Raw genomic sequence first — 26,345 nt, forward strand, 5'->3', positions numbered from 1 at the left:
CATTTTTCAATGAGCTTCACTGAAGTATATGAGTCACATGGTTAACCTAGAAACGAAAAATTGCATAAATCCCCAGTTCCTCAGTTTTGTAGTAATGCATACTCCAGCTGCTGTTATGTGTCAAAAACACATGTGCACGTTTTGTTCTATTCACCCAGAATACAAAAAACTCATTACAATGTTCAGTTTCCATTATGATTTATTAAATTCTTCCTGTTCATCACATGTCCTACAAAAAAGGAGTAATAAAAGGTTCTTAAATACAATTGCTACCGTTCCTGCAAAATATTGCCCAAGTCAGGAACAATCTTTTATTTCCTATTTGATCCTATCTACATGGTGGGATGCAGGCAAACACCTCCTGGTACTAGAGACTGGATTAATCTTACCAGTGGATTTACAGCTAATCATAAAAGGTCCAAACACTTGTTGCTCCAACACAATACATCACATAAAAACAAAAAAACCCAAACGCCATCTTATAGTCAATGAAAAGCCATTTGTTTAAATGATCTAGTATGATCTATAGCTAGGGTTGTGATTTGTTTCTTTGGGTTTTGTTTGTTTGTTCATGCTGCTTAATAAATAATAAATAAATACACCCAACCAGCTAAATTGTGCAATAAGTGCAAGACACTTATCCCTGGACCATGAGCTGTACACAGCAGTGTCCCCAGATGAGCTATTAGTTGCCTAGAACAGAACTGGTAGAGAAAAAAAGAAGTGTTTTGGACTGTGGCCAACTGCTCACTGCATCCAAGTGATTCACATTAACTATAGCTGTTGTAACACTGATTTTAAAATATTGATTAATGATGTAGTAAGATCATGAGATCACTGCCTGCTATTATATCTCTTACTTTCTACTCTAACCAGTTCCCTAAATAAAAACACTGATTTGTCTTTTAGGGCTATCAGCTCTTAAGAGTGTGAGGACAGGACTCTGAAACTAAAAGGAGGAAAATTCAAGCCAGTCACCTTTATTTTATTAGATATTTAATTTTTATTCCTTTATCCTCCTTAACAGTGCACAAAACTACAGTTAATACACAGAAGGAAGTCAACTGGGTTTTTTTCATCCTCGTCTGCTTTTGAGAAGATACCTATTCTCTGGACTATCCACAGCGTCGTCCAGTAACGGAGCCTACCAGAAAGCACATACAGCTGTGGATAGAGATAACAATGCATTTTGGTAATTTTCCTATGCAGGCCTTCTACTGCACTGTTCCGGAGACTGCTTCGTTTATCACATTAAGATTTTGTTTCCTCTGAACCTGGCTGAAAGTTGAATTCTAGCTTTTGTCTCTTAAATCCCTTTTGTTCTAGAGCTACCAAGCAGGCATACTCTGAAATCCAGTTAAACCACCTCGGACTGCAGGCAAGTCTGGTTGCAGAACAAGGCACAGCTGCAGGGAAGTTTTCATAAGTATGATCATTTTCATGGAATGCTGCAAATATGGCAAATTAGGCAACCACAGAATTATAGTCAAAGTGGGTATAACCACCTTGAAAAGACAAGCTTCAGTTCTAAGTTTCAGGACCTCTGCAAACACAGGAAGATCATGATACACCTGGTTCTATTCTTCTTATACTTGCTGTAATTTGATACATAACCTACACATGTATATAATTACGAAGATTAATCACGTGTCAAGGAGATCAGCTCTACACCAACAATTGAAACAAAGCAACCCCTCCTCAGTATGTTGTACTTTCTCTCCAGGTACCTGCGTTTCTTACCCAGAGACCAATTTCCAAGACATTGTGCTTTCTGAAATCAATTTTCAGTGGTCTGGATTATACCTAATAGATACCACAGAACTCTTAAGAAGCAGTGAGAAAAATGAGAGGAGATGAGCCAGATGACCACATGAAATACAAAATTGACTTTTTTCCTTTAGAGGCCAGTACATACTGGAAATGGCTAGATGGTTTCTTTCATATGAAAAATTTGGATTTTTCCATCAGCTGAAGTCAACTGTAGTTCAAATCTATCACTTCTGGCTAAGAAGTTCTTGGAGAGAATAGAAAAGTGTAAGTTCAAGAAAAAAAATCATTAAAATGTCATCTAGTGTTTTTAGATACTATAGGTATCAGTGTATGAGCTTGTAAGAGACACCAGAATTTTAACTATTGATTACCCTTTCTCCTTCTTAATAAAGGATGACAAAGACTTAAAGGGTAGCTACAAAAAGGAGAGGGTCTCTCTTCACAAGAAGCCACACAGAGAGGTTAAGAGGCAGTATATACAGGTTGCACCAGGAGAGGTTTCAGCTTGATATAAGAAAGAAATTTTTTACAGTGAGAACTATCAATCATTGGAACAACCTCCCCAGGGACACAGTTGAGTCCTCAACACTGGAGGTTTTTGAGCTGCAACTGGACAGGGTACTAGGTAAGCTCCTCTAGACTTCCCTACCCATGAAAGGCTGGACTAGATAGTCTTCTGAGGTCCCTTCCAATCGGGGCTGTTCTATGATTCTAAGTCTATCAAAAATAAAATCTCATATGAAAAGAATCTCTTATTCTGAAAAAAACCAAAGAACCTTCAAGACTGTATGAAATGCACACTATAAGTAACCACAACATCAGTCTAACAAAGATGCTCTTTATTCCAAACACCAAGTTCTTGAGAAGACAGGATTTGATAGGTAGTTACTCTGACCCCTATATAAACAACCTCTTGCTTAAACTAAAATATCTAATGACTGATAAACTGAAGAACTGCCTTCATGAGGGTAAGCTTTTCTGAAACCTTGAAACACATTTAATATTTATTTAGGACACTGAGAGGTGAGGAAGAAAGATCTCTAGTCTAAAAGCCATTAGATCAGAACACCACAACCGGTGGGGGCAATCAAAATCATAATCATAGGTACGTCCCAGTTTGATTAAAACTAGAAATCAGAAAAACAAAACTATGTTAGTGTATTAAAAACATGACATATCAACTGCTCAAAAGTTGTCTTCCTAGAGCCTGCAAAACTAGAGAAGCTAGGCTGTAATACCTGCTCACAACATCTGATAATGATTTACCGTTTCCTTGGCAGATGTGTTTAGAATTTAAGCAGACTGGCTGAGTCAAAAATCACAAGTCAGGAACATGGTACTTCAGTCATTACTAGATGCCTTTGGCTCAAGTCTTGAGAGTCGTGGATTATTTTCTTAATGCTGATATGAAAACCTGGGAGCTAGTTTCTCCCTTTGTGGTTCCAGGAACTGAATGATGAACCAAGGTTTCTGGACTAAAGAGAATCCCCACTGCTAAAGACTTGTGCTTACAGTGCGAATTTTTCCTTGAGAATTAAGATAACTACAGCTGCCTTTCTGAAACCTAAGGAACAAATGAGCTTGAGAGCCATCTTGCACAGGATAAATTAAATCAGAGGAAAAGTTAAGCAAGATTTGAAACATGCTCACCGGTTCATGAAATAAGAAATATAAGGATGATATGACTCTCCCTCTATAGGAATCATGATGAAGGGATGAGTAAGAGAAATGCTTTGTAAAGAACCCTTGAAGTGGGGGCGGGAGGGGAATCAAGACAGGGGAATTAAACACCCATCACAAGCAGGCCAATCTCAGAAAAGAGTTAATTTTTCTTGTGATTATAGCATATAACTTTTTTCAGAACAGTGTTCTCTTTTCACAAATTCAAGAGCACAAAGGCATAGTGATTCGGTGAAAATGAACCACCATAGTTACTAGTTTTCAGGGTATCTCTAGAGACTGAAGGACAAGCTATAAAGTGATCCTTTGCCCAGAGAAAAGCTTTTTAAATAAAATTGAAATGCTCTTATTCTGGACCTGTGAATACAAAGAAATCTTCAGCAACTAAAAAAAAAAAAAAGTCCCAACAAACTCTGAAACTGCACAAAAGCCTGTGAAGGTAGAAATAGTATCCTAGGAATAGAATCCAAGTTTCAGTGCAAGAGAAACAAGCTTTCAAGAAAAAAAAAAAAAGTCAAGAACTCTTGTGATCAAAATTAACATAACTGGCCGTGCATCTCTTTCCAGACCACATACAAGTAGTAAAATCTTACCATTCTACAAACTAGCGTTATTTAACTAAAAATTCAAGTTTCTATTAGGCGATCCTTTTCAAAACCAAAGCTAGAAGAGAAACTAAGAGTTTTGATGCTTTGTACATGACTGGTGGCTCAGAAACACTAGGAAAAGATATGTAACATCCCTTTGTGCACTGCTTTAATGGCCTAGCATTATACTTCCCAATCCACAATCACTTAATCCTATTATTAAAGATTGTTAATCAAAGCCTACAGACCAGGTAATGGAATGAAATGTTAAGTCTACATTTTATGAATTCTATAAACATGTCTGTGTGTATAGAAGAGCTGTACAGCAACTGTGAGATTTTAGAGCGCAAAACAAGGCATGTAGATGTGAATGTTGATGTTAATATTTGCTTTAATCTCATCTGTAGCACATCTGATGCAGGGAAGTTATTTCTTTAAAATACTTTAAATTCAGGATGGCGTGGTTGTAAGACAAGTGGCTTTCCATTATCTCGGGCAGTTGGGATAACAGATAACAGACAGACCCAGAGCAAAACCACAGGCATTATGGGGAGAAATGCTTGGGAGCGCAGAATACGGATCTCGATGACTCTATAAGTGAACATGGATCCTCATGGGCTTTTTAATTCCAGGTCAGTACTAGTCCTGCCCAAACTTGAGCTGTCTCTGCCATACTCTTCAGCATTCCCTTTTCCAGGTGTATGGCGCAGTGACATTTTTGCTGCCTCTTTGAGTAGCCAACTTGAGTCTGGCAGAATATACACTTTATAGCTCTGCACTACAGGAAAGCATATGAAGTATTTCCAAAACCAAAATGAGGCTGCACTGTGACTCAACTTCTAATCCAGATAATCCAATTTCAAATAACTAAAAACTGAGTGAAAGTATAACACATTGTAACAGTTATTTTGCATTTCTGACCAGAGTGAACATCCTGTCAATGTCCTCTAATGCAAAAGAACTTGATTTAATTAACATATTCAAACACCACAAGCATTACTCTTGAAGATGTAACTCTACTGCTAATGGAAGTATGGATATCTCAGGTCACTGCTAATGAGCATCAGAATCTTTTGCTTGAACTGTAGATTGAATCCATCCCAGCCCAGCAAGGCTTAAAAGTTGTTTCCACCAAGTGGGTATTTTGTGGCCTGTTTGAGTTTCATGCATCTGCATTCCAGCTCCCACATCAAACTCACCACTCTACTTGGCACTAGTCTGCAAGCTCTTTGAGGAAAGGACTGTCTTACGTGTTTACACATTTCTCAGCACAAGAGAGTCCTATTCTTGGCTGAGTCTTCTGGAAAAGAGCTGCTGCTTACAGGGTCTGAAACTGTTTTCTACCACATATTGGAAAGTTCAGAATCCATCAAAAGAACTTAAAAATAAAAAAAGATAGTTCAGAAGTTTTTGTAAGATACTGTATTTTTAAATGCCCGTGATCTTAAGACACTTTGGAGTTAACTCTACTCTTCCATATTAAAATAAACTAATTAGCACATTGCAAAGCAACTGAGTTTTATTCTAGGTGGGAAATAAACTCTCAGGGTGAAGTTTCAAAAGATGATTGACTCAACTTCATGGCTGACTGCCACCAAAAGGAATGGTTCTGCTCTTCAACCTCTGCTGGCCTAAAAGGCTTCATCCCCTCTTCCCAACTTCTACACTACCTCTGAACTCACATGACTCCTATGTTCATACTAGTGCTATGTGCAATTCAGCTCACTAAATCAATAGAAAATTGACATAATTTTACAGGGTAGTTTTCTGCCAGTTCAGCAAGCTGAACTGACTCACAAAAGCATCAGACAAAGCCAAAGCAGACAGGCCAGAAAAGAGGAATGGATGGGACTGTTCCTTCCATTGCCAGTGGGATCTTAAGATTATCTTAGCCATTTCTAGAAACTGACTGTTAGGGTCATGGCTATAACTTACCAACTGCAGTGTAAATGTCGATACAGAATTGCAATGAGCTAGCTACTCTCCACTAACAAGCCCTGCTTATGTTTTTTCTCCCCAATAAACAAGAGCGGCAGGCTACCCTTTTCCATAGGGTAAGCTTTCAAAGAAAGTTAAAACTGAGCAGCTCCCCATCTTAGGCCACTTGTGCCCATACTTCTAACTACAAGCACCTGATGTTACAATGTCAAGTTCTGGTTTGCAGTTCAATCTTTGATGATATTTAAAAGCAACAGAAATGAAATAAGCTGAAAAACACTTGAGAAATATCTGTCCCCATAAACACCCAACACCATCCCTATCTCCTCTGAGTAAACCTAAGAATATAAATTAGGAAAGAACAATCATTAAAATCTCGGGCAAATGAAATATTAGACACAAAACTGTGAGTATAAGAAATTTAGAAATAGTATTTTTCTAAAAAATGAACATCCATGGCATTTGCTAGAAAGGTGAAATACCATACAACCCACATAAAGCATGGAAAAACCCAAGTCCTTCAGAATCAACTCCTTATGTGTAGATGACTGTTCTAAAACTGTGTTTCATGCATACTTGCATTTGAGCTTGACAGCACAGAAATGATACTCTGACCTTCTGTTCAATCACTCCCCCAGAAAGAGACACAGAAACTCTTTGCTAAACTAATCCAGTTTCCAAACGGACTATTTTTGCAACTCAAAATGGTCTTTATTTCAGATCAGTTTACTTTAACGTCAAGGACTAAATACTTTACATACAAGTAACAACTAAGAAATATACATTTCTTTTGCTGGCGAATCATCACAATGACTTAAAGCAGTTGCACAGCACGTAACCATTTATATGAGAGCTGTGCAGGACAAAAGTGTTTGGTCCTTTTCGCAACTGACTTGGAGTCTGGGACAGACAATTGTTTTAATTGTCACAACTTAAGGAACCATGAGCTCGAGGTACAGAAAACAGCATCACTGCACAGTTTGCACCAGCTTTGAGCAATCTGTTTTCAAGGAGATACTCTTCTTTGCTTTTATACATGGCATTTGAGATGGTTAGTTCTTTGAAAAATAGCAAGCCAGATTCAGTTTGAGACCAACTGTCAATGTTTCACTCCACTCTCGGAGTAACACTCAGAAGCAGCTACAGTCCATTTAGAGCTTGTCACAAGTAGTGGTTTAACTTGGTTGAATTTTTCTTCTGCTCACAGAAGACTCTGGCTTCAGTTTCAACATTTCTGCACTTTTTTGTAAAGCTCCCCCCCCTTCTTCAGAGTTCCTCAGTGATGAGTGGCTCTTCTTCATAAATTTTCATTGTTCTAATCATGTAGCTCAATTCACTTTTTAGTTCAAATACAAACTCTTTGATACAACTGTTCTTATTGCCACAATACACTGGCGAGTTTCAGCAGACTACAGCAACCGACTTCATTATTTCTCTTCTGCACTTATATTCTTTTGGGGCTTTGACCCCAAGGGGACTTAGCACACACAATCTTTATGCCAGTTTCTAAATGCCTAAATTCCAGAATAAAATCCATTAAGTAAAATCAGAATAAGAAGCATAGCTTGCGGAATTAGGACTCTCAATAGCAACACAGTGAATGGACTGTAAATCACCAAAAGGAAATTATCTTTCTCTCTGGGACTTGAGTATCTGAAACAATAAATGAGATGAGTATATGAGTTGGGTAGTCTTCCTTCAAGCCCCTGCGTTTAGCTGTCTATAGTATTTGAGAACATAGAACTGTGTTATTGTTTTCTTTGAAAAGGACAAGTAGAATGTTCATTTTTCTACCTAATAAATCAACAGAACTTGTTTAGGAAGTTTTTAGTTCGTGCACTCCTCGGTCTGATGACAATCCAGTCCCACAACTTCTGTCTTACACAAGAAGCTTACACTGAGGCGTAGGTCAAGCAGTCAGTAGGTAGCATAAGTAAACCACAATCCCTCCTCCCAAATAATGAGAAGAGTTGCTGCTGCCTAATGATTTAGGACCTTCTAAGACTTCCTAGGCACAACTGAAGGACGTGTCCTTGTAAAGCTAAAGAAAAACTTAACAAGGCTGGAAAAGTGGGTAAGTGGAGGTATAATCATTTGAAAATAAATAACTGGAAAATTTTCATGAGGTGATCAAAGCAAAGAATCTGTGAATGCTCTGAATTTGGTAGTATCAAATTCAGAGGAACTGTGATGGCGAAAACCTCTGACTTAACACTATCTTCAGCTTCCCCAGATTCCCTACACTTCAGGTCAGCAGACTGCTGCAATCTTGTCAAAAGAGACTACATATTTTTGACTGATTTTTATGTATTTGTTTGGATATACACGTGTGTGTGTACATATATGTGTGTTTGAGTGAGCACCTGCATGTATGTATGTGCACACAATAAACTTATCTTTGCTTCTGACCAATTTGATTGCTCACCAACTAGATTAACCACTCTGGCAATAGAGAATGGCACAGAAATAAATCTGCTCTCTAGGCCAATGCTCTAAGTAATGTAATGAGAAGGCACCACTTCTACTCTACTAGTTTGTTTTCTGTTGGTTTTTTGGGTTTTTTTTTGTTTGTTTGGGGTTTTTTTTGGTTTTTTTTTTTTAGAAGTGCCCAGGGCAACTGTGCTTTATGCTCAATGTTATCAGCATACACAGAGCAGGTGCTGATCAGGCCAAGCTTTTCAGGGAAAAAGACAAGACATCCACTTTGTGAATTTCAAGTCTTAGCTGATGTCAGATACTATGGAGGATCAATCATCTCTCTACTCACATATGGGCAGCAGTAAACACATACAGCAGCAAAACCCTAAGTCGTCAAGTAACTTTACCAGCAAAATTATCGATGACTACAGATTCAGTATTTAAATAGGTAGATTTGTGTTCATAGCAACTTTTGAATGACATCACTTAATTTCAGCTGACACCGTGTAGTCAAGTTCCCAAATGTTTTTCTGGATTTGCCTTTGAAACTCTCAAAGTGCAAAATCTTTTCTGAAGTAAAATCTTCACAAGATATGGCTTCTATGCTTAGCCTTGAAGTTTCTAGTTTCTACTCAAGTTTTCTACATCTTTCGTTACTCCATGGATATTAATTTTATCATCAACTCAGACCAACAGGACTAGGAGGAATCAGATGAAACCAGTAAGTGGAGAGATCAAAACAAATAGAAATACTTTTTCAACTATTGTCTAGTTTATTTGTGGCTTCTCTGACTCAGGACACCAATGATGCTAGAAATCCATATGGGTTGAAGAGATGAATGGAATGAAAAGGTTTTTTTTTAAAAAACAAAGGTAACAAACTACAAGAACTCAGAATATAATGGCGAAGTACCTCAGTATGTTTGTTTCCTTACTATTACCTAGGTGAACTTCTGATCTGATCCAATATATTCTCTAGTTTCCTCCTAGATACAGAGGAAAGTGAAAAGATAGAGCGCAACGTTTCTATGTTTTTCAGGAAAAATGTAGTTCTAAGTTCTTAGGATAAAACAAAAATGCTCTAATTCTTTGGCATCTCTAAATAAAACTAAAATCTGAATTGCATTCTTGGCCTGAAGTGGTTTTAAGTTGGTATTTTAAGGACCTCTGACATAGAAACAACAGTGTTACACTGCTGCTTAGTGGAGATAGATCAATACCAAAAGGCCACAGAACATTTGCCTATCCCAGGCAAATGTGATGTTTGCAGAACTTAGGTTAAAAATCATCATAGAAGTTTCAGGAATCATTATGGAGGGTCAACACTTACAACTTCAAATTCCTGATCAGCCAGAAATTAAGAGTGAAACGTCATTACCCCTACCTCTCCCCCAGTATTGCTTGATAAGAGGGTTCTTGGAACTGCTTACCAAATAAGGCAATTTCAGCATGGAAGTCTAGGAAATACTGACTGAAAAGCCAGTGTTTCCAGTTTCCCAATGCTCTAATGTTTCCTGAAAACAACAGACAGATTCAGAAACCAGAACAGTATCCTTTCAATACAGACCATTATTTTCGCTCTTTATTTCAACTGGGAGTTGCAGTCAAAAGCACAAAATGGTAAAATACATTCACTCTACTAGATAAGCTGCACTAATTATTTACCTTGCACGCCATGAGATCATGGGCTTTCCTATCTGTAAGAATTATCAGCAATTTCATAACTTCCTTTAAACAGCAACAGCTCCTAGGTTTCCAAAATGATGCAAGTGGAGTAAAACCATTTGTCCAAGATGCTGACTCATCATGCCCTGGACTAACAGCTGATCCGAGTCACCTCAAAAAGATGAAGTCATGAACATGGTAGACAGAACTTTATTTTACTTTGAATATTACACCACATATCTCACTCTGCCAGAATACTGCCAATCTCTTAAGTCAATATGAAAAACCTTAGAGTAGTTCTCAACCTCACTCCGCACAGCTTCAGCACTGCTTTCATGTTTTGGTGTTCAAACCAATCCACCTGCATTTGCAAGAATGACTCTGCAAGGTACCTGAGCAGTGTCTTCTAAGCAAAATTAGCTTTCTCTTTTTCAGGATTATTTACTTTCATAAATTAAGAAGCTGAAAAGGTCTGCATGAATTCAAGCAAACCAAGTAAGAAGGTTACAACCAATAACTCCCTTATGTCAGGATTCGGTTAAAGTATTTAGAGAGCTGGGAAGAGAAAACAAAACCAACACAGAAGAGTTAACCACCATATGGCTAAGTTTTATTTATGCAAGCAATCAAATTTCAAACCACCAGCTTCAGCAGTTAAATAGGTAGAATACCAACCAGGAGACCTGAAGCTCTGAGATATAGGAAGGGAGTTGTTGTTGTTCCCCTCCCCACACCCAATTAATAAAATGTTACTTTCCCCAAAAGCTAACACTGATATTCAGGGACCATGGTCTGCTTAGGCATTTACAGCAAAGAATATGGAGGATACAACAATCCTTTCTATGGGTATACCAAACTAAAAGTCTCCCCTAGATGAATTTAACAGTCACAGATGCCTTAACTACAGTAGCAGCAGTCCTTCAGTCAGATCTGAAAACACAAGCCACAGGAATGGAAGTTATCATCAGTCCTGAATTTAAAGCTGTTCTACACACTCACCTCTCTTCTACTGAAAAGCAAGAAGAAGGTTTTCCTAATTCTGACTTCTATCTTATGAGCACCAGTTACTCCACATGAAACACAGAAGCGGGGGGACCACAGACATGGGAAGCCCTCCTCCCTAAAAACATTTGTGTCTCCAATTAAAATGCTGTCTGGTTTCTGCAACAGAGCAGAAAGCTGCTCTCGGGGAAGACGCACTACAAAAAAGTATCTCAAAAAAAAAGACACTTCCACAAGTATACTGTATTACACATGTTTGAGAATTACTCACGGTTTTTTGCACCCACTTAGATTTACTCTCTTACTTTCAACTTTCTTTACAACTCCATGGACACTCTCATTTCTATTTGCTTCCAGTTCTTCCTCATTTTGCTATGCTTAGGTAAACACATGGCACTATCACCAAATTAAGCTACATTGTATTCTTGAGGGAGGGTTTCAACATTTGGATATTTAGCTCCCTTGCTATTTCTATACCAGGCAAACACACTGCTAAGAGCTGACAGAGATCTCAGTGACAGTAATACACACCTTTAATTAAAACAGAAAAACGTTCAATACAAAAAAAAAAATCATTCTTCATGAAATAAACAATAGCTAACAAATTAAATGGGGAGAGCACATGGCAGGGTCAGGCAAGTTATTCTTTTCCTGCTTGTCCTGAACAACTGATTTATTAAAAAAAAAAGGTCTGTGTAATCATGTTAATTTTTCCTACCTACTCAAAACCAGGTTTCATGTTTGAATCATTCTTACTTTTTTTTTTAAATCTCTCTAGTAACCGAAAGGGATGGTAGAAAGATTGAAATTTTGCCATGAAACTCCTTTAAAAAAAGACATCTGGTTCAAGGAATCAAAAGAGACTAATCAAAATCAGCACTCTGTTACAACACACTATCGCTGCATCAGAACAGGCTGTGACTAAGTAACAGTACGTACGTACTGTCCAGAAAGACGGACTGGCGCTATGTTTGAAAGGCTAATTATTGAATAATGTATCGAAGACACATATACTGTACGCAGACAAACGTACAATCAGTTTACTATTGAGGCTTGAAATATGCTAATGTATTTTTCCTATTAGAGCTTTACTTTTAAAACAATCTTTCTTCAAGTAGTTAAACATCAGTGAGTCACGAGGCAGGTGTCTGCACTGTGCCTCTACCGATACTGTCCTACCAATGACCTCCAGTCTGACAGCTTGGGATTATTTACTAACAGGGATTTGGTACACTGCCCAGTGGAAGAAGTGGACTGAATGAAAGACCAACATGGTGGGAATGGGTAATAACTACACGCTTGAGACAAGATGGCAAAGAATTTGTCAGAGATTTGGATTTCTGTGTTAAATGTTATAAACCTTAGTAAGACAGAACTCTTCCAAAAATGAATTTTAACTATAACCTCTTGCAAGTAATGGTAATTAGGCAACTGTTTAAAAAAGTTCTATCTGAGCAACAATAGCATCTAAATGAATAATGAATTCAGATCATAAAATTACAATCCCTTGGTTTTGCTTCTTTGGACTACAGTATCACAGACTGTACCTGGATTTTAAATCAAGACGCAGAACAAGCATCAACTCATCTTTTCTTGAAGAAAATCTCTCATTAGCACACGCAGAATATTCGCAGCCCTGTCATTTTGAAGACTTTGACATTAATCTTAAAGCATTTGAAATAACTACATTTGCAGGAATTATTATTCCTGCAATAAATATGCAGGAATATCACAGCATACAACACACAGGTTTTCCACCAAAAAAAAAATTAGCATGTGCTTGTGATATTATCTTTCTCCCCCTTCTTAAGGTTAACATGCCATTACCACGCATCTCCCATCAGGGGCTTTTTGCTCAGTATCACAGGTCAAGTCAATGGTAGCAATATAGCAAAATGCATCAACATTCGACGGAGAAGGGGTGAAGAAGCATCAGTGAACACATCTGTCCCTCGGCGCTTGTAAGCACGGGCTTACTTATCAAGCCCAGGTCCTCCTCCTTTCCGCACACTGGTTCCATCCAGCACTATTGCTCAGCAAATACAACTTGTGACAAACACGATGGAAAACCGCAGATACACGCTGCTACAGCTGAGCGCCACCGCGCGTGGCGTGTTCAAGAGGGCAAGGCTGCACCAGGGCTTGGGGCTTCCCTCCTCCTCCTCCTCCAACCCATTTCCCTGCAATGACCCCTTAGCTGGCAGAAACGCTCGCAGCATCGCGCCGGCTCTGCCCGGGGAACCGTGTTGTGTCTGAAGCGCAGGCCCCATGTGACAGACACACACACGCACGCACCGGTTGCCGTAGCCGGCGGGGGAGGGGACGGCGAAGGAGGGGGGGGGGGGGGGGGCGGCTGGCCCAGGCGGGCACACACCTGGCACACCCGCGGTAACTTGCGGAGCGCGCGCGCGCGCCCCCGGGGGTCCGTCGTCCCCCGTCGCCCCCCCCCCGCCCCGCCCGCGCGCACACCCTCCCGCGCGCGCGGGCAAGCGGGGCCGAGCGAGGCCCCCGCGCCGGTTACATAACCCCGCGCGCCACCCTCCGCTCCCCACCCCCCTTCCCGCCCCGCCGAGCCCCGCGCTGGGAAGAAGGGGGAGGACCAGGCCGCGGGCCCAGGGAGGGGCTGGGGCAGGGCAGGGGCTGCGGGCCCCGCAGCTGCCTCAGGCTCCCCCTTCCTGCTTCCCACCCCCCCCCCCCCTCCCCTCCCCGCCCCCCGCACGCGGGCGCGCTCGCGAGCGCCGGGCGGCCATGGGGGCCGGGGGCCGCCGCGCCGCGCCGGGGAAGGCGCCCGCTCCGCCAGCTCCCTGCCGCCGCCGCCGCCGCTCACCTTTCGCCGCGTCCCAGACGCACATTCCCGGGGCGCCGCCGCTGCCTGCCCTGCCGGGCCCTGTGGGGGCTTCACATCGCGGCTCCCCCCGGCACGGACGCACGCAACCACCGCCTCCTGCCCGCCTTCCTCCTCCCCAGCTCTCAGCCCCGGCCGCGCTCTCCCTCTCTCTCTCCCCTCTCCTTCCTCCCTTCCTTCCTTCCTTCCTCCCTTCCTTCCTCCCTCTCTCCCCCCTCTTCTCCTCCCCCTCTCGGTGTCCCCAGCAGCAGCCCCTCCTCCCCCCGCCCTTCCTGCGAGCGCGTCACGAGAGAGTCTCGCGCCACCAACCGCCGACTCGGTCAACAAGCGGCGCGCGCCGGGCCGGCCCGCCCGCCCCCGGGGCGCCCCCTAGCGGCCCGCGGCCCGCGGAAAGTCGCGTGCGGCGCCGCCGCCGAGAGGGCTGGGAGCTCTCGCGCCGGGCACGTGACGGCGGGGCGGGCGCGAGCTGCTCGCGCCCACCGCGCTTGGGTGGGCTGCGGAGGGCGCGGGGCGGCGGCGCCCCCTGGCGGCCCGACGGGCGCGCCGCAAGCGCGGGGGCTGCTGCGGCGGCGGCGAGGGCGGACATTTCACACCGGGACGGGACGGGAGCGGAGAGGATCACTGGCCCGAGTGTAGTCCGGCCCTCCCGCTTCCAGGGGCCGGCTGGAGCCATCGGCCGGCCGGCCGGCTGGCTGGCGGAGGCGAGGGGTGTGCGCGTCCGCCTGCAGTGCGGCCGCGTCTCCCGTAAGCGCAGCGGGCGGCGGCGGGCAGGCCCCGAGGAGGGCGGGCGGGCGGCCTGCGGGGAAGGGGCTGGCAGGTCTGCTGCCCTCGGCACAGGTACGGCCCGCCCGCGGAGAGCCTCTGCTCCGGCGGGGAGGCGGCGCCCCCCCACTCCCCCCGCCGCCCGTTGCAGCGCCGGGGCTGCCGTTCAGGCCGGGCCCTGCGGAGGGGCCTGCGCTAGGCCGCCCCTGCAGCGTCCCCCTCCCCACCGGGGCCTTTGGAGGGGGTGGCGGGGAGGATGGGGGCGGGGGGGGGAATCACGGCGCAGCTCTGGGCCTGCCCTGGCTGGGTCCTGGTGGCTGGAGTGGGGCTTGGCCAGGTTCAGGCCTCACCAGCCTTACAGTAGAAGGGACTTCTCCCACAGGAAAGGGGCCTGCTTGTTCCCCTCACTCGCTGGATACGGGGAGTAACACCCACTGGCTCCTCGCCTGTGATTCTGCAGGTTTTTATTAGCTAGGTTTCTGAAAGAAGTGTGATGGTGCTACCTGCTCTTCCCTGGTAGCTTACAAATCCAGTGGCTGTTTCAGCCCAGTTTGAAAAAGGGATCTCGGCCTCAACAATATGAAGCTTTACAAGTTTCCTTAGAAAGAGCAGCAGTGAGGTAGCATGAGCACCCAAAGTAATTTTCCACCCCGAGCTTTCTAGCACCTGTCAACACATTCCAGAGCCAAACCAGTGACAGAACGTGTGGGCCCTTCTCCAGTTCTTCCCCAGTTACAGCTCATGGGAGCGCACTAGGGATGCTGTGAGGTGTGTTTGTGGGGAGGCTGGAAGGAAGATCAGATGTGGGGGAAGACATAGGGTATGTGGGGATCCTTGCATAGGAAAGTGGGCATTATTGTGGTATGAGAATGTAGGGGAAATAAGACACAAATCCATAGGAAACCAGGCTTATTCATTGTGCTACTTACAGAAAACTTATTTGTTACTGAGTTACCTGTTCTAATTCTGTTGCATGCAGTTTGTTTTATAAATAGAAAATGGCCCCAGTCCTACAACTGTATCTACTGGGGTAGATCTGCTAGGAGTCCCTGTTGATACTGGGCAAAACTCCAGTTTGGCTAGAAGCACGTCAGTCTACTCACATGGACTCAGTTTCAGGAATGAAGCCATACATGTCTCTGTAAGAAAAATGCTTATGTGGAACCTTCTTTTCTCCACCTGCATTGCCAGAACAGAGGAACAGTTGTGTTCTCTGAAAAATGTGCACCGTGTGATAAAACCAAGACCTTTATGAATATCCAGACTTTTCTCCATAGTTACTTACATACTGCTCAAAGTATGCAGGTAGGGTAAGGGAAAAGTCAAGTTCAGGTCTGCCTAGGTCCGTTGACCATCAGCTATTTTAGCCAGAATGGGTTTCTTCATTTCACTTAGAAAAATAGAGGAAACTTCCTAGCACCTTCATGAGACAACCCCAAATATTTGGCTTTCTCTCAGTATTTTCATGAAACTTCTCTTCAAAATGTGGGCGTTCTCTGCCAGAAGGAAACACTAACTAGAGTTTTGACCAGCTTTAAGGTGTCAAATTTTACAGACATTGTGGCTGGCTGCTTTCTCTCTAATTTTCATCGGCAATTATATTACCTGGAAAAAAAAGGTTCTGAAAAATACTTTGTTCAGAAAAGTTATGTTATCTAAAATATATCAATTTCACTGGGCCAGCGTTTTCCAGTTTTGCTGGGAAACGCCTCTACCAATCTCAGTCCTTGCCATTCTGGGGCAAACTAACTGTTAAAAGTACTGCGTGACTGGATGTGTGCATTATTTTTTCCTTACAGAGCTATTTCTCTAGGGGGCAGTTGTGGAGCAGAAAGGCAGAAAGACAAGTGGAACAGGGATTAATTTAGGTTAGCAAGAACAGCTTTAAAATGGTTAGTCAATGATTATATTTTATTTTTAAATAGAAGCTGACATATAAGCAAATTATAAGAGGAACCAACAATTATTCAGAGCCATGTGGGGACAACTATGTTGTTTTGTGAAATAAAGCTGGGGTAAGAGTTAACTGAAAAAGCCTGAAGTAGCCATAGTATACTTTCAGCAAAGATCACATACAATTAGTTAAAATAGGCCAATATTCGTTTAAGAAGAAACAGAACAAGGAAAAGAATTAAAAAGAGGATAAAAATAGGAAAGTTTATGAAAAGGGCCAAATACTAACAGGCGTAAATGATCATCTGTGTCTTGTAAAGCCCTCATGTTGCACTGCATCTGCACCAGCAGGCCCCTGAGCTGACAGAGAAACATCTGAGGTTATAGTAGCCAGACTGGGAACCAGGTCATATGCTTATTCATTGTGTAAATATTTACAGGGTGAAGTCTGGCTCAAAGCCTGCTGACTTCAGTAAAAGCATTCTTGCTGTGTTCGCTGAGTTTGGAATCAAATCTGGGGCTGGGGAGAGAGGCAGCGCGTGTACAGGCCTCAGTTCAGTGGGACTGCGGTCTCAGCTGGGGCATCTCAATGAGGTAAGCGTTATTGTTGAGCAACCTTTACCTATAAATCCCACTTTCTGAGTCAAAATCTGCTTCAGTTTACAAAAAGTACATCTGATGTCATTCCAGTAACTTCAGCACAAAGGAATTTCCAGGTGAAACGTGAGAGGCTCAGCGTCATGTTACTTGTAGCCTAATATGGGAGATGTGACCGAGCAGTGATTGTGGCTGCTGTGGCCTCTGAAGGCTGTTGTCATAAATATAGAATAACTCTGGGTCTCTTATTGTCAGAAAAGGCATGTAAAGCCTCTGACGGAAGATCTGTCCCCATGCTGATACTTCTGTGTGTTCCTTCTAGTCTCACGCGTTTCCCAGAGTGATCTGTCCTAGTACATATGAACATGAGGGCCAACAGAGAGCCAATCTCTTGCTATTCTACAGAGAAAGGAGGAACCTTGGCACTCGTTATTCCTTTGCTTGCTATTTTGCTGGTCTGTAGGTAAGAGAAAAAGCAGTGACAACTGCCTGACTCTGCTAGAGCCAAGCTGGTCATATAGTATAAAAAGGTGCCTCACCACGCTCATCCCGTCTCCAGACAGAGAGGCTCATGAACGTGGAGCTGACAACCAGTTGTGCTCGCTGATTTTCCACAGTGATCACTGGCCTGCAGCTTCTGTAACTCTTGCTCTGCAGCAGCACTCCCCCGACAGGCCAACGACCGATTGAGAAAGACTGCAACGTGACAGCTAATGGGACTTTTTCCTTGTCATATGGTAGGTAGGTCCTTACTCTGTAGCTCTCTGGCCAGGGGGTTCTTGGAAGGGTCACCTGTGTTGAATTCATGCCAGGTGAGGGACTCCCCAGCTCAAGTTCAGTTTTCAGCAGTAAATGCAGATGTGCTTTTTATTCAGGCAGCACGGAGATGAGAATAGGGGGCACTGAATTCACCTCAAAGTGTTGCCTGGGCTCTCTGGACCCGTTTTAATACCAGTAGGTTCAGCCCTGTAATCCAGCAGCATACCCACCCTCACCCCCCCCGATATTTTTCTAGGCAAAAGCCACACAATGCTGTTTTGTACAATCCCCACGCACACCCCATACAACAACCCGTGAGCCTGCGGTGCCGTTACGAGCCCGTGGTGCCGTTACACGCCCAGTCCAACAACCCGTGAGCCCCTGGTGCCGTTACACGCGCCAACACGTGCGTACACCCCCCCATACCGCCCCCACCTCCAGCTCCAGCTGTCTGCAGCTGGCGGGATCAATCCGGGTACCGGTGCACCGGCTCTGGGCCCGGCCCGGCCCCAGCGGCGGGGACCAGCGGGGCGGCCCGGGGCAGGCTCCGTCCCCGAGCGCGGCCGGGCCGGCGGCGGCATCTCCCTCCCGGCAGCAACACCCGCCGGGGGGGGGCGGCATTGCGGGGGAGCCCGCCCGGCGCAGCCGCTCCGCTGGCCCCTGCTCCCGCCGAGGCGGTGCTGCATTGCGGGCCCGGCCCGCCCCGCCTGCCCCCCCGGGGCCGCCTTTCTTCCCCGGCGCACCCCGTCCTGCAGCCCGCGGGGAAGGCGGCCCCGGCCCGGGGGCAACGCGGTGCGGTCGCCCTGGTGTCCTTTAGCCGTGTTGCGGGGTTACGGTTAAAGAGCCCCGGTGAAAAGCACCGTCGTCCCCCCGCGCCGGTGAATAATCGGCCAGACAGTCGGAGGGAGGGGAGGGTACGTGCTCATCTGCAGCTTCGCCCGTCTCTCGCAGGGTAGAGGTAATTATGAACGAGAGACACATTTCTCAACTCCTGCAATGCTGTAGTAGCACAGCCCACTGTAGTGGTGCCCTAAATATTGACATGTAAAAGCTGCAGATTATTGCAGTAGTTTCCTGACCAAGCACTATTGTTTCATGGTAACCAGTGAAACTGCTATTGTAAAACCTCATCTGCAGCGTTTGGTTCTGCCATTCATGTTACAGCAGGCCTATCGCTACGCACACGTACTTTTTAACCATGACGCCAATTTTTGTTAGCTCCTAAAACACAATGCAGTCAGATATTTTTAGGCAGAATATATGTTTTATTACAATCATAATTAATTAGTTGTGCTAAGCAGAGCTGCTCTTGCTCTTTCAAGAGTGAAGGAAGCTAAGGAAGATTTCTAGCCAGGGATAGAAATCTCTGTCTCTCTTGCATGATTTTTAAACATCACAGGAAAAAAAAACCTCTGCAGGATAATCTACACTTGCAAACAATCTCTTTTTTTCTTTCTTTTCCTTTTTCTGAGCATGTCACTGAGAACAGCTCTGAAAGGATAAAACAACATAAGATCAAAACTTGCTGAGAACAGCAGTCTGCATTTGGGCCTGGCACTAGGGGAAATGGCTGTGGGGTTCTTTGCACAGAAGACAATCTCAAGACGAGAACAAAGATCTAGGTAAAAAATGGTGGGAAGCAAGACAATGATGAGAAACAGACAAACCTGGAAAGGCTGCTGGAAGAAATCAGAGCCACTCGTTAGCTCCAGGCATTTTGCTAATGATGGAGCAATGTGGCTGTTACGTTACTGCTGCAGTCCACAAGACCAGTGGTTGAAGGGAAAGGTGTCACCAATGGATACTCCTCCTGTCTTCAACCTGCCCAGCTAAGGAGAGAAAAAATGCTGGCACTTGAGCCTGTTCTGATGGCTTTATTTTACCAACCTACTTTACTCTCTAGTAGTCATTTTGGAGTAGCGTAAAAGTGGCCAGAATGGACCAATACATCAGGCCTATTTTGCACAAAGGGTGCATTTACTGAAGAGTCTAAAGATCCCTCAGTCCTCTCCTCCCCTTGCTCATTACCATAGACGGGTACAACACTCTTAACTGGTGCAGACTGGTCACAGCTGAAGGATGAAGAGTCCTCCCCAGTCATACGTCAGGGCTGCATCTGCCCTTGGAACTGGGAAGGCTACATAAAAATAAGTTTTTATTTTAGCTAATTTTGTGCTGAAGCAGCCTAGGACACTGCAGTGGAACTTATTTTAGACGAAAATTGCACATCTGCAAAGATTTCTACATCATCCTGATAGTGCTCTGGCATCTCCGTTTCAGTAGCTCCCTCAATGCAAAATTGGTTTTGTGAAGAGCAAATATACATGAGTGGATTGCCACCTGCAGCCCCGTTTCCAATGAATCTGAAACCATGACTCAGTACTCAGATATATTCTTAGGTAATAATATACTAGCTATATATAGATACAATATAACGGGTGCCTTTATGCTGCTGACCTTTTCTTTCCATAGTCTTCCTAGGCTAATATTCACTTATTGATTATAAGTTCTGCATGGCCACTTCATAGAGAAGTTGAGATGGAGTCCTTGATTTCAATTGCTGTGTTCCTTATTGTAGTTTCTTCATCATTTCCAACTGAGCTTGGAGCATTGTTGGATACAGACGTTCTTATGGAGTTTTGCCAAAAGCAGGTGCTTGCTACAACACAGGATGGTCTATTCAGAACAACAAAGTCACTGTTAGGCAACTGGAAAAAAACCCAAGCTGACAACAGAACCCTAGGTAGGCGGATTGGATCACAATAATACAAAGAAGCCTAAAGCTGTGTCTCTCACCTAACTCCCCGGTTTCTCCATATTCAGAAACGTGGATCTCTCTTCACAGTGGCCAAGCAGATGGACTCCCTGCTGGGTGCAGGACTCTGCAGGCCCTTGTTGGCCTGCTTACAAGTTGCATAACAGGAGAGTTCTTACTCTCTGAAATGTTAGTTTTCTGCTGTAAACGCCAGGTAGTCTGTATTTGTGTTAAGGCAGGGGAAGGATTTTTCTCTTACAAGGTCAGTTATCCCCAGTTCTATTTTTCCCTTTTTCTCCTTGGAGTCAGTGTCTTCCTTCTCCTCAGAATTATTTGAGATCTCAGTTATATGGAAATCCATACATTTTACTTCTGTTCAGTGCTGCCAAGGTTTTTTTATTTGCACTGTGGTCAGGGATTTAATGGATGCCATTGGCAGCATTCAAACAGGCTTACATATATTCTCTTCTCTCTGCACAGACAGCAAGGTGTTATTGTTGGGGTTCTTTATAAAGAGCTCAGCTTTGCAGTGGTGGAAATTAGTCAGTACAGTTGTTCTGTCTCTCAGGGTTCGAGGTACCTGAATAATGGCGAGTGCCATATCCAGAAAGACAAGTTACAGCAATTCTATTGCAACTTCCAGTTAACAGCCAGGAAGGATCCTGAGGTAATTTGGAAGACAGAGCTGCACTCTGGCATATTTTTGCATGAGAGGTCTTGTGGTATCTCTAAGAATGTGAGTATTGAAAAATGCTATTGACATCACTGAAGTGGATGCAGTGGAGTGAATGCTGACACGGAAGATGCAATTGGAACCAGAAATGAAGGATTGCATTGATTTCTCCTAATTTAGATACCTACAGCTGAGCTAGCCTTGAATGTACCTGTCTCCACTGACTATAAAGAGACCCTAGGGTGACTAGTTCTTATGTAAAGGTCTATGCTTTGGAGTGTTTGATATTAACTAAGATGAATCTTGCTGCTCATAAAAGTCAGTCTCTTATATTCTTCTCGCTTTTCTGCCATGCATCACAGTCTCCTTACGTGAGGTCAGATTATGGGCTACAGGATCAGAACCTGTCTCTGTTTTATTTGCAAAAGATACAGGAAAAGAAAGGGTTAGGGAGAAAATAAACAATTGGATAAGGCAAAACAAATGTCTTTGCTACAGATCCAAGTATCACATATAATGGCTACCTGGGAAATGTGCTGTGGGAGAAATTAATAAGTCTGAAATTAAAAAAGCCTTGGTAAGTAAGACAACATCTTCAAACTCAACTCTGGATACTCCTGTGAACCCTGCAAGTCTCGGTGCATGAAAGACGCATTAAGGGCAATAGGGACCACTTCATTCTTTGGCTGTTTGGGGCTCTGGGAAGCCCACTGATAGCTCCTGAGAAAGCAGTCTTTTGAACTGGCCTGGCCTACTCTGGCTCCCGGCCCAGTGTGGAGTCTCAGAGAGAGACAGAATTGTCACAACACTTAAGGAATGGGTAAACGAGTAGAATGTGGATGGTAACATGGGGGAAAGAGGACAGCATGTCAGTGGGATAAAATGGCATGAATGTTACAACTGAGCTAGTAGTAGAAAGTAGTAGAAAAGAAAAAAAGCGTGTGCTGAGACTAGAGGTAGGAAAAGATCTGGAGGATGTTTGTGAGCCAGAGGAAGAGACTGGGTGTTTGGGTTTTATTTTTGCAAGTAGGCAGAGGTCTCTGAAATGCTCTGGGAGAGAATTTCAGATGCTTCAGATGATGAGATAGGGAAAATCATATTTTCACTGGGGGAACACTGGAATCCTTCCCTTTTTGCAAGATTCCTCTTGTACTTTCACTGAATGCAAATTTGCCAGAAGGGAAGGCAAGATTGAGGTGCCAGGTTGGGTATAAATGGGGTAGAGGAGGTTTTCAAAAGTTCCAGTGAATCAAATAATATTGCAGACGCATGCTCAAATCACACTCCTGAATTCCAGGCAGTTCTGTGAGGCTGCATGCTGCACAAATCATACAGCTGCAATGTACAGGAACAGGTCTAAACCAGATTGCAGGAGTTTTACTGTTAAAAAAGGCTGAATATTGGCTGTCACTGTTCTCCCAGAATGCAAACTCTTCAGATGTGAAACTAAGGGAAATTTGGCTTGGAGCTTCATTCTCTTCTTAGAGACCTGAGACTAAGAGGAGGACTATGAAAAATCTTTCCATTCATGCCTGTGATGAACTGCTCTGACTTACATATTAATAAAGAGTAATAGAATGCTGCCATGAATTAGCAAAACTCTGTTTTCCTACTACTCTGTCCTAGCAGAACAGAGGATATGAGTGTAGTATGGAGTGAATGCTGATTTTTCCATGCCCGAATAGAGGTAAAAATTGTTTTCCAGAAATGCTGAGCACCTAGAACTCCAGCTGATTTGAAGTGCCTGGAAATTTTGGGATAAAATGTAGTTATCTCCAATCACAATTATAGCCAAGAGCAAGTCAGTTAGGCTGGGTATGCTGGTTTTCTGCCTGAGAAAGGCACAGCACAAGTTATTTCTTCTGATGTTTGTAGCTTACTAAAGATTTATCCGTGTTTTGCACTCCTAACTCAAATCACCGTGTAAAAACACTATAAATGGGAGCAGCAAATGTTTGAAATCAAGCCCAGTCTATCTGAACTTGGCATTCAGAAAAGTCAATGCACTTTAAAGAAAAAACAGGTCTTTTTACATGTGGATCATAAAACAGCTGCCAAATCTTAACTTTATGAACTGACCGCTCTGTGGTCATTTTCCACATAAATTAATTATTAAAACATTTGCAAGAAAATGCACAGGTTGCCTATTGCTTCTCTTACCTGAATGTACCTTGAATAGGCAACTGATAATGCCTCAAGTGTGTGCAATGCTTTCAAGGGAAAACTGGAAAAGATCATCCAAAAGATTGCTCACTCTGGGTAATCCAAGACAATTTTTTCCTTAAATGACAAGCAAAATAAGGTGAAGGCAATAGACCAGCAAGTCAGGCTTCCTGTTGCTAAGACTGAGAAGAGTTTCCAAGAGAATGCCACGTGGCACATGCATCAGCACAGCATAAGGCTTGCCCATAAACCCTGATTTAAAAGCATCAGCGCTTAGCCCACACTATTCCGGTCCTCAGAGCTGTGAAAAGTGTGTGTGTCCCCAGATGACCCCTGCTTTTCTGCACACATCTGGCCTTCCATGCATGGGACATTTCCTGAGGGGATTCAGAACAAGTTCTTTGTGCTGGATTTTCAGAAATTGCACTTTTGGGCTGAGAGGAAATTTGTGTTTTTGCCTATGGAGCCATAGTGGTGCTGATTTCTATATGGGTGAAGTCTCATTTTGTTTCCATGTTCTTCTTTCCTTGTCCCCTTTCCCCATGCGCACACAAACAGGACATGGTGCGAGGAGGAGATGTGGCACGTGCCTCTCCTTCCAGTACTAGTAGTGAGGGCTGTGAGTTGGCGAACACAGTACTTGCTGTTTCTTGATGTGGGCACACTATGTGAGGTCTCTGAAAGCTGCAGCAGTCCATCCGCAATCTTTGGGATCCCTGGTGTAAGACACTGCCTTGCACTGTCCTCCAGCGCAGGGCCTGGGCTTAAAGCCATCCTTTATCTCAAGCAGCCTGAAGCATATGTGAGCCTAATTTTTGCCAAAGCTAACCCTTCTTTCCTATATGAATGCAGCAAGTGGCAAATCCATGTGGGATGCTCTGCCCAAGGTGTGAGAAGATCCTGTGGATTCCCACGTCTCTGCTCCTGTGCCTCAGCTGAGCTCTGTGTGTGTGAAATCTCCACTGGTTGCATGGTAAAACTGGAAGCACAGAGAAGTGATAAGGAACAATGCAAGCGGATTCAAAAGGGATTTGGATCATTTAGTTGATGAGCCAGCAGATGGCAAATGCTGCTTGGTATAGAAAATGAAAAGTAATTAGTCTGGGAACAAAGAGCAAATGTAGGGAATGGGTGTTACATCCAGCACACTGATCAGAGAGAGAAAGGGGTTACTGTGGAAAAAAAATCATAGAAACCGTCACTTCAGTGCACAGCTGCAATAAAAAAGGCAAACAAGACACTAGACCGATGGAACAGTGAGCTATAATGCACCACGAAAGAGGCAATACAGTCCTCTGGAAGATGGTTATTAGGCCCCTCCAGAATACTGCATGGAGCATGGGTCACTGTCTCAGGAAGGTTATGTTTGGAGAAAGGTGCATTATAAAGCAACTAAACTCTAATGGTTTCGATGATTTCAGTTCTGAGGCAAAGTTAAGAGGCTCATTCTGAGGGGTCAAAGAGACCTTAAAGAGATTTTAAAATTATAGTAATGATCAGTACAGTTACCAGACAATACTCATAGTGCTACAAGATTATAAAAATTAAAGAAGTGGTGCTGAGCAGAGAGCAGAAACTTCACAAACTGCTGCACAAAAATAAAAGATGGTTACCTTCTGACTTCATTGAGCTAGCTAAGGGTGAATACAGCTTCAGGAATACATAGTCAAGTGAGTGGTGCACAATTACAGCACATGGAACTGGCCTGTGGAACAAGCAGGAGGACAGTAAAGGCCCTGATAAAAATAGCAAAATGATTTAGGTGAAGAATCCCTCCCCAGTATTTCAGGGTTTGTTTTTACCTGGATTCAGTTTGTGCAGGTTCCTAAACTGTATCTGTCTGCTAATAGACCAACCTTTGCACACAATCCATAATGAATGTGGGTTCTCCTAAGCCACATTCAAAGAGAAGAGGGGAGGAGGAAAGTAAATGTTGCCCTGCCCTCTTGATCCTGCTCAGGATCATGCCATGTGAAAATAAGCTAGCTTCAGGTCTAGTTAAGACAGAGAAAAGTTGTTGGGCTGCTGCTTATGAGAAGATTGGGCAGCAACAGGCTGAATTTGAGGTCAGCAGGTAGTTTAAAAGGCTAGGGTAGGAGGGGAAAACTGGAAGCATGTGTACCTGCAAAAGGGGATGTAAGCATTTAAACTGCAATTAAACGGGTTTCAGGCACCTAAGCCTACCAGAACTATGTAGAAATTCTGTGCTTGGTTGTGTAGGCATCAGAGAGGCACTTGACGTAAATTTACTGACACGTGCTGTGGTGCAGATGCAGAACTGCTGCCACTGCAGCTGGGCAGAGCTGGATGGAGCCTGTATCTCCTGCTTAGCCCTGAGGTCCTGAAGATGGTAGATACAGTTCGGAGCATACAGATTAACTATATGGACCTTGACAGAAAGCCTGGGCTCCTTTCATTTAGTGCCACGGCCAGAGAAGACAGTATACCTTTTCTATTAGAAAAGCTTAGTTGTTAGGGGTATATCGTCAGGAAATAGGAGGTTCGTGTGCACAAGCTTCCTAACAGAGAGCTACTTTGCCCTTTCGGTAAAAGGGAATGCAAGACAGTGAAAAGGAGTGGGCAAGACTGAGCTTGTCTCTGGGGCGAGGTGAGGAAGGTAGCGAACTCTGTCACTCCATGTCTACATGGCTGCAGCTCCACAGTCGTAGCCACCCTATGTTAACGGAAATTGTGTTGTGATAAAAATGCCTTGTGCTGATTTACTACAGGTGGTGCCATAGCTGTATCACTAGTGGAAAAATGCAGGTTTGAATTTGCTGACATTGTTGCAGCTAGACAAAGCCTTTCAGTGCCTCTGAAGCTGATGTGGAAGTGGAG

The 26,345-nt window shown here is 43.9% G+C and overlaps 1 protein-coding gene across 3 annotated transcripts in view; it reads right to left on the reverse strand.

Annotated features, from left to right (window-relative positions):
• Positions 1–14,116, reverse strand: part of REV1 (REV1 DNA directed polymerase) — a 61,920-nt gene extending 47,804 nt beyond the window's left edge. The window contains exons 1-2 of one of the 3 annotated variants that reach the window (XM_074815070.1): positions 13,888–14,116; positions 2–46 (exon numbers count right to left, since the gene is read on the reverse strand). Coding sequence is in view for 1 of the 3 variants with exons in the window: in XM_074815068.1 (XP_074671169.1) it covers positions 12,608–12,639 (32 nt within the window). In the remaining 2 variants the exon portion in view is untranslated. Of the gene's footprint in view, position 1; positions 47–12,607; positions 12,697–12,887; positions 13,235–13,887 lie in introns of those variants that run through there. The other 2 variants (XM_074815068.1, XM_074815069.1) reach the window with 2 other exon arrangements.
• Positions 14,117–26,345: the final 12,229 nt, after the last annotated feature.

Source organism: Strix aluco, chromosome 2 (assembly GCF_031877795.1).
Source record: "Strix aluco isolate bStrAlu1 chromosome 2, bStrAlu1.hap1, whole genome shotgun sequence".
NCBI classification, from domain to species: Eukaryota; Metazoa; Chordata; class Aves; order Strigiformes; family Strigidae; genus Strix; species Strix aluco.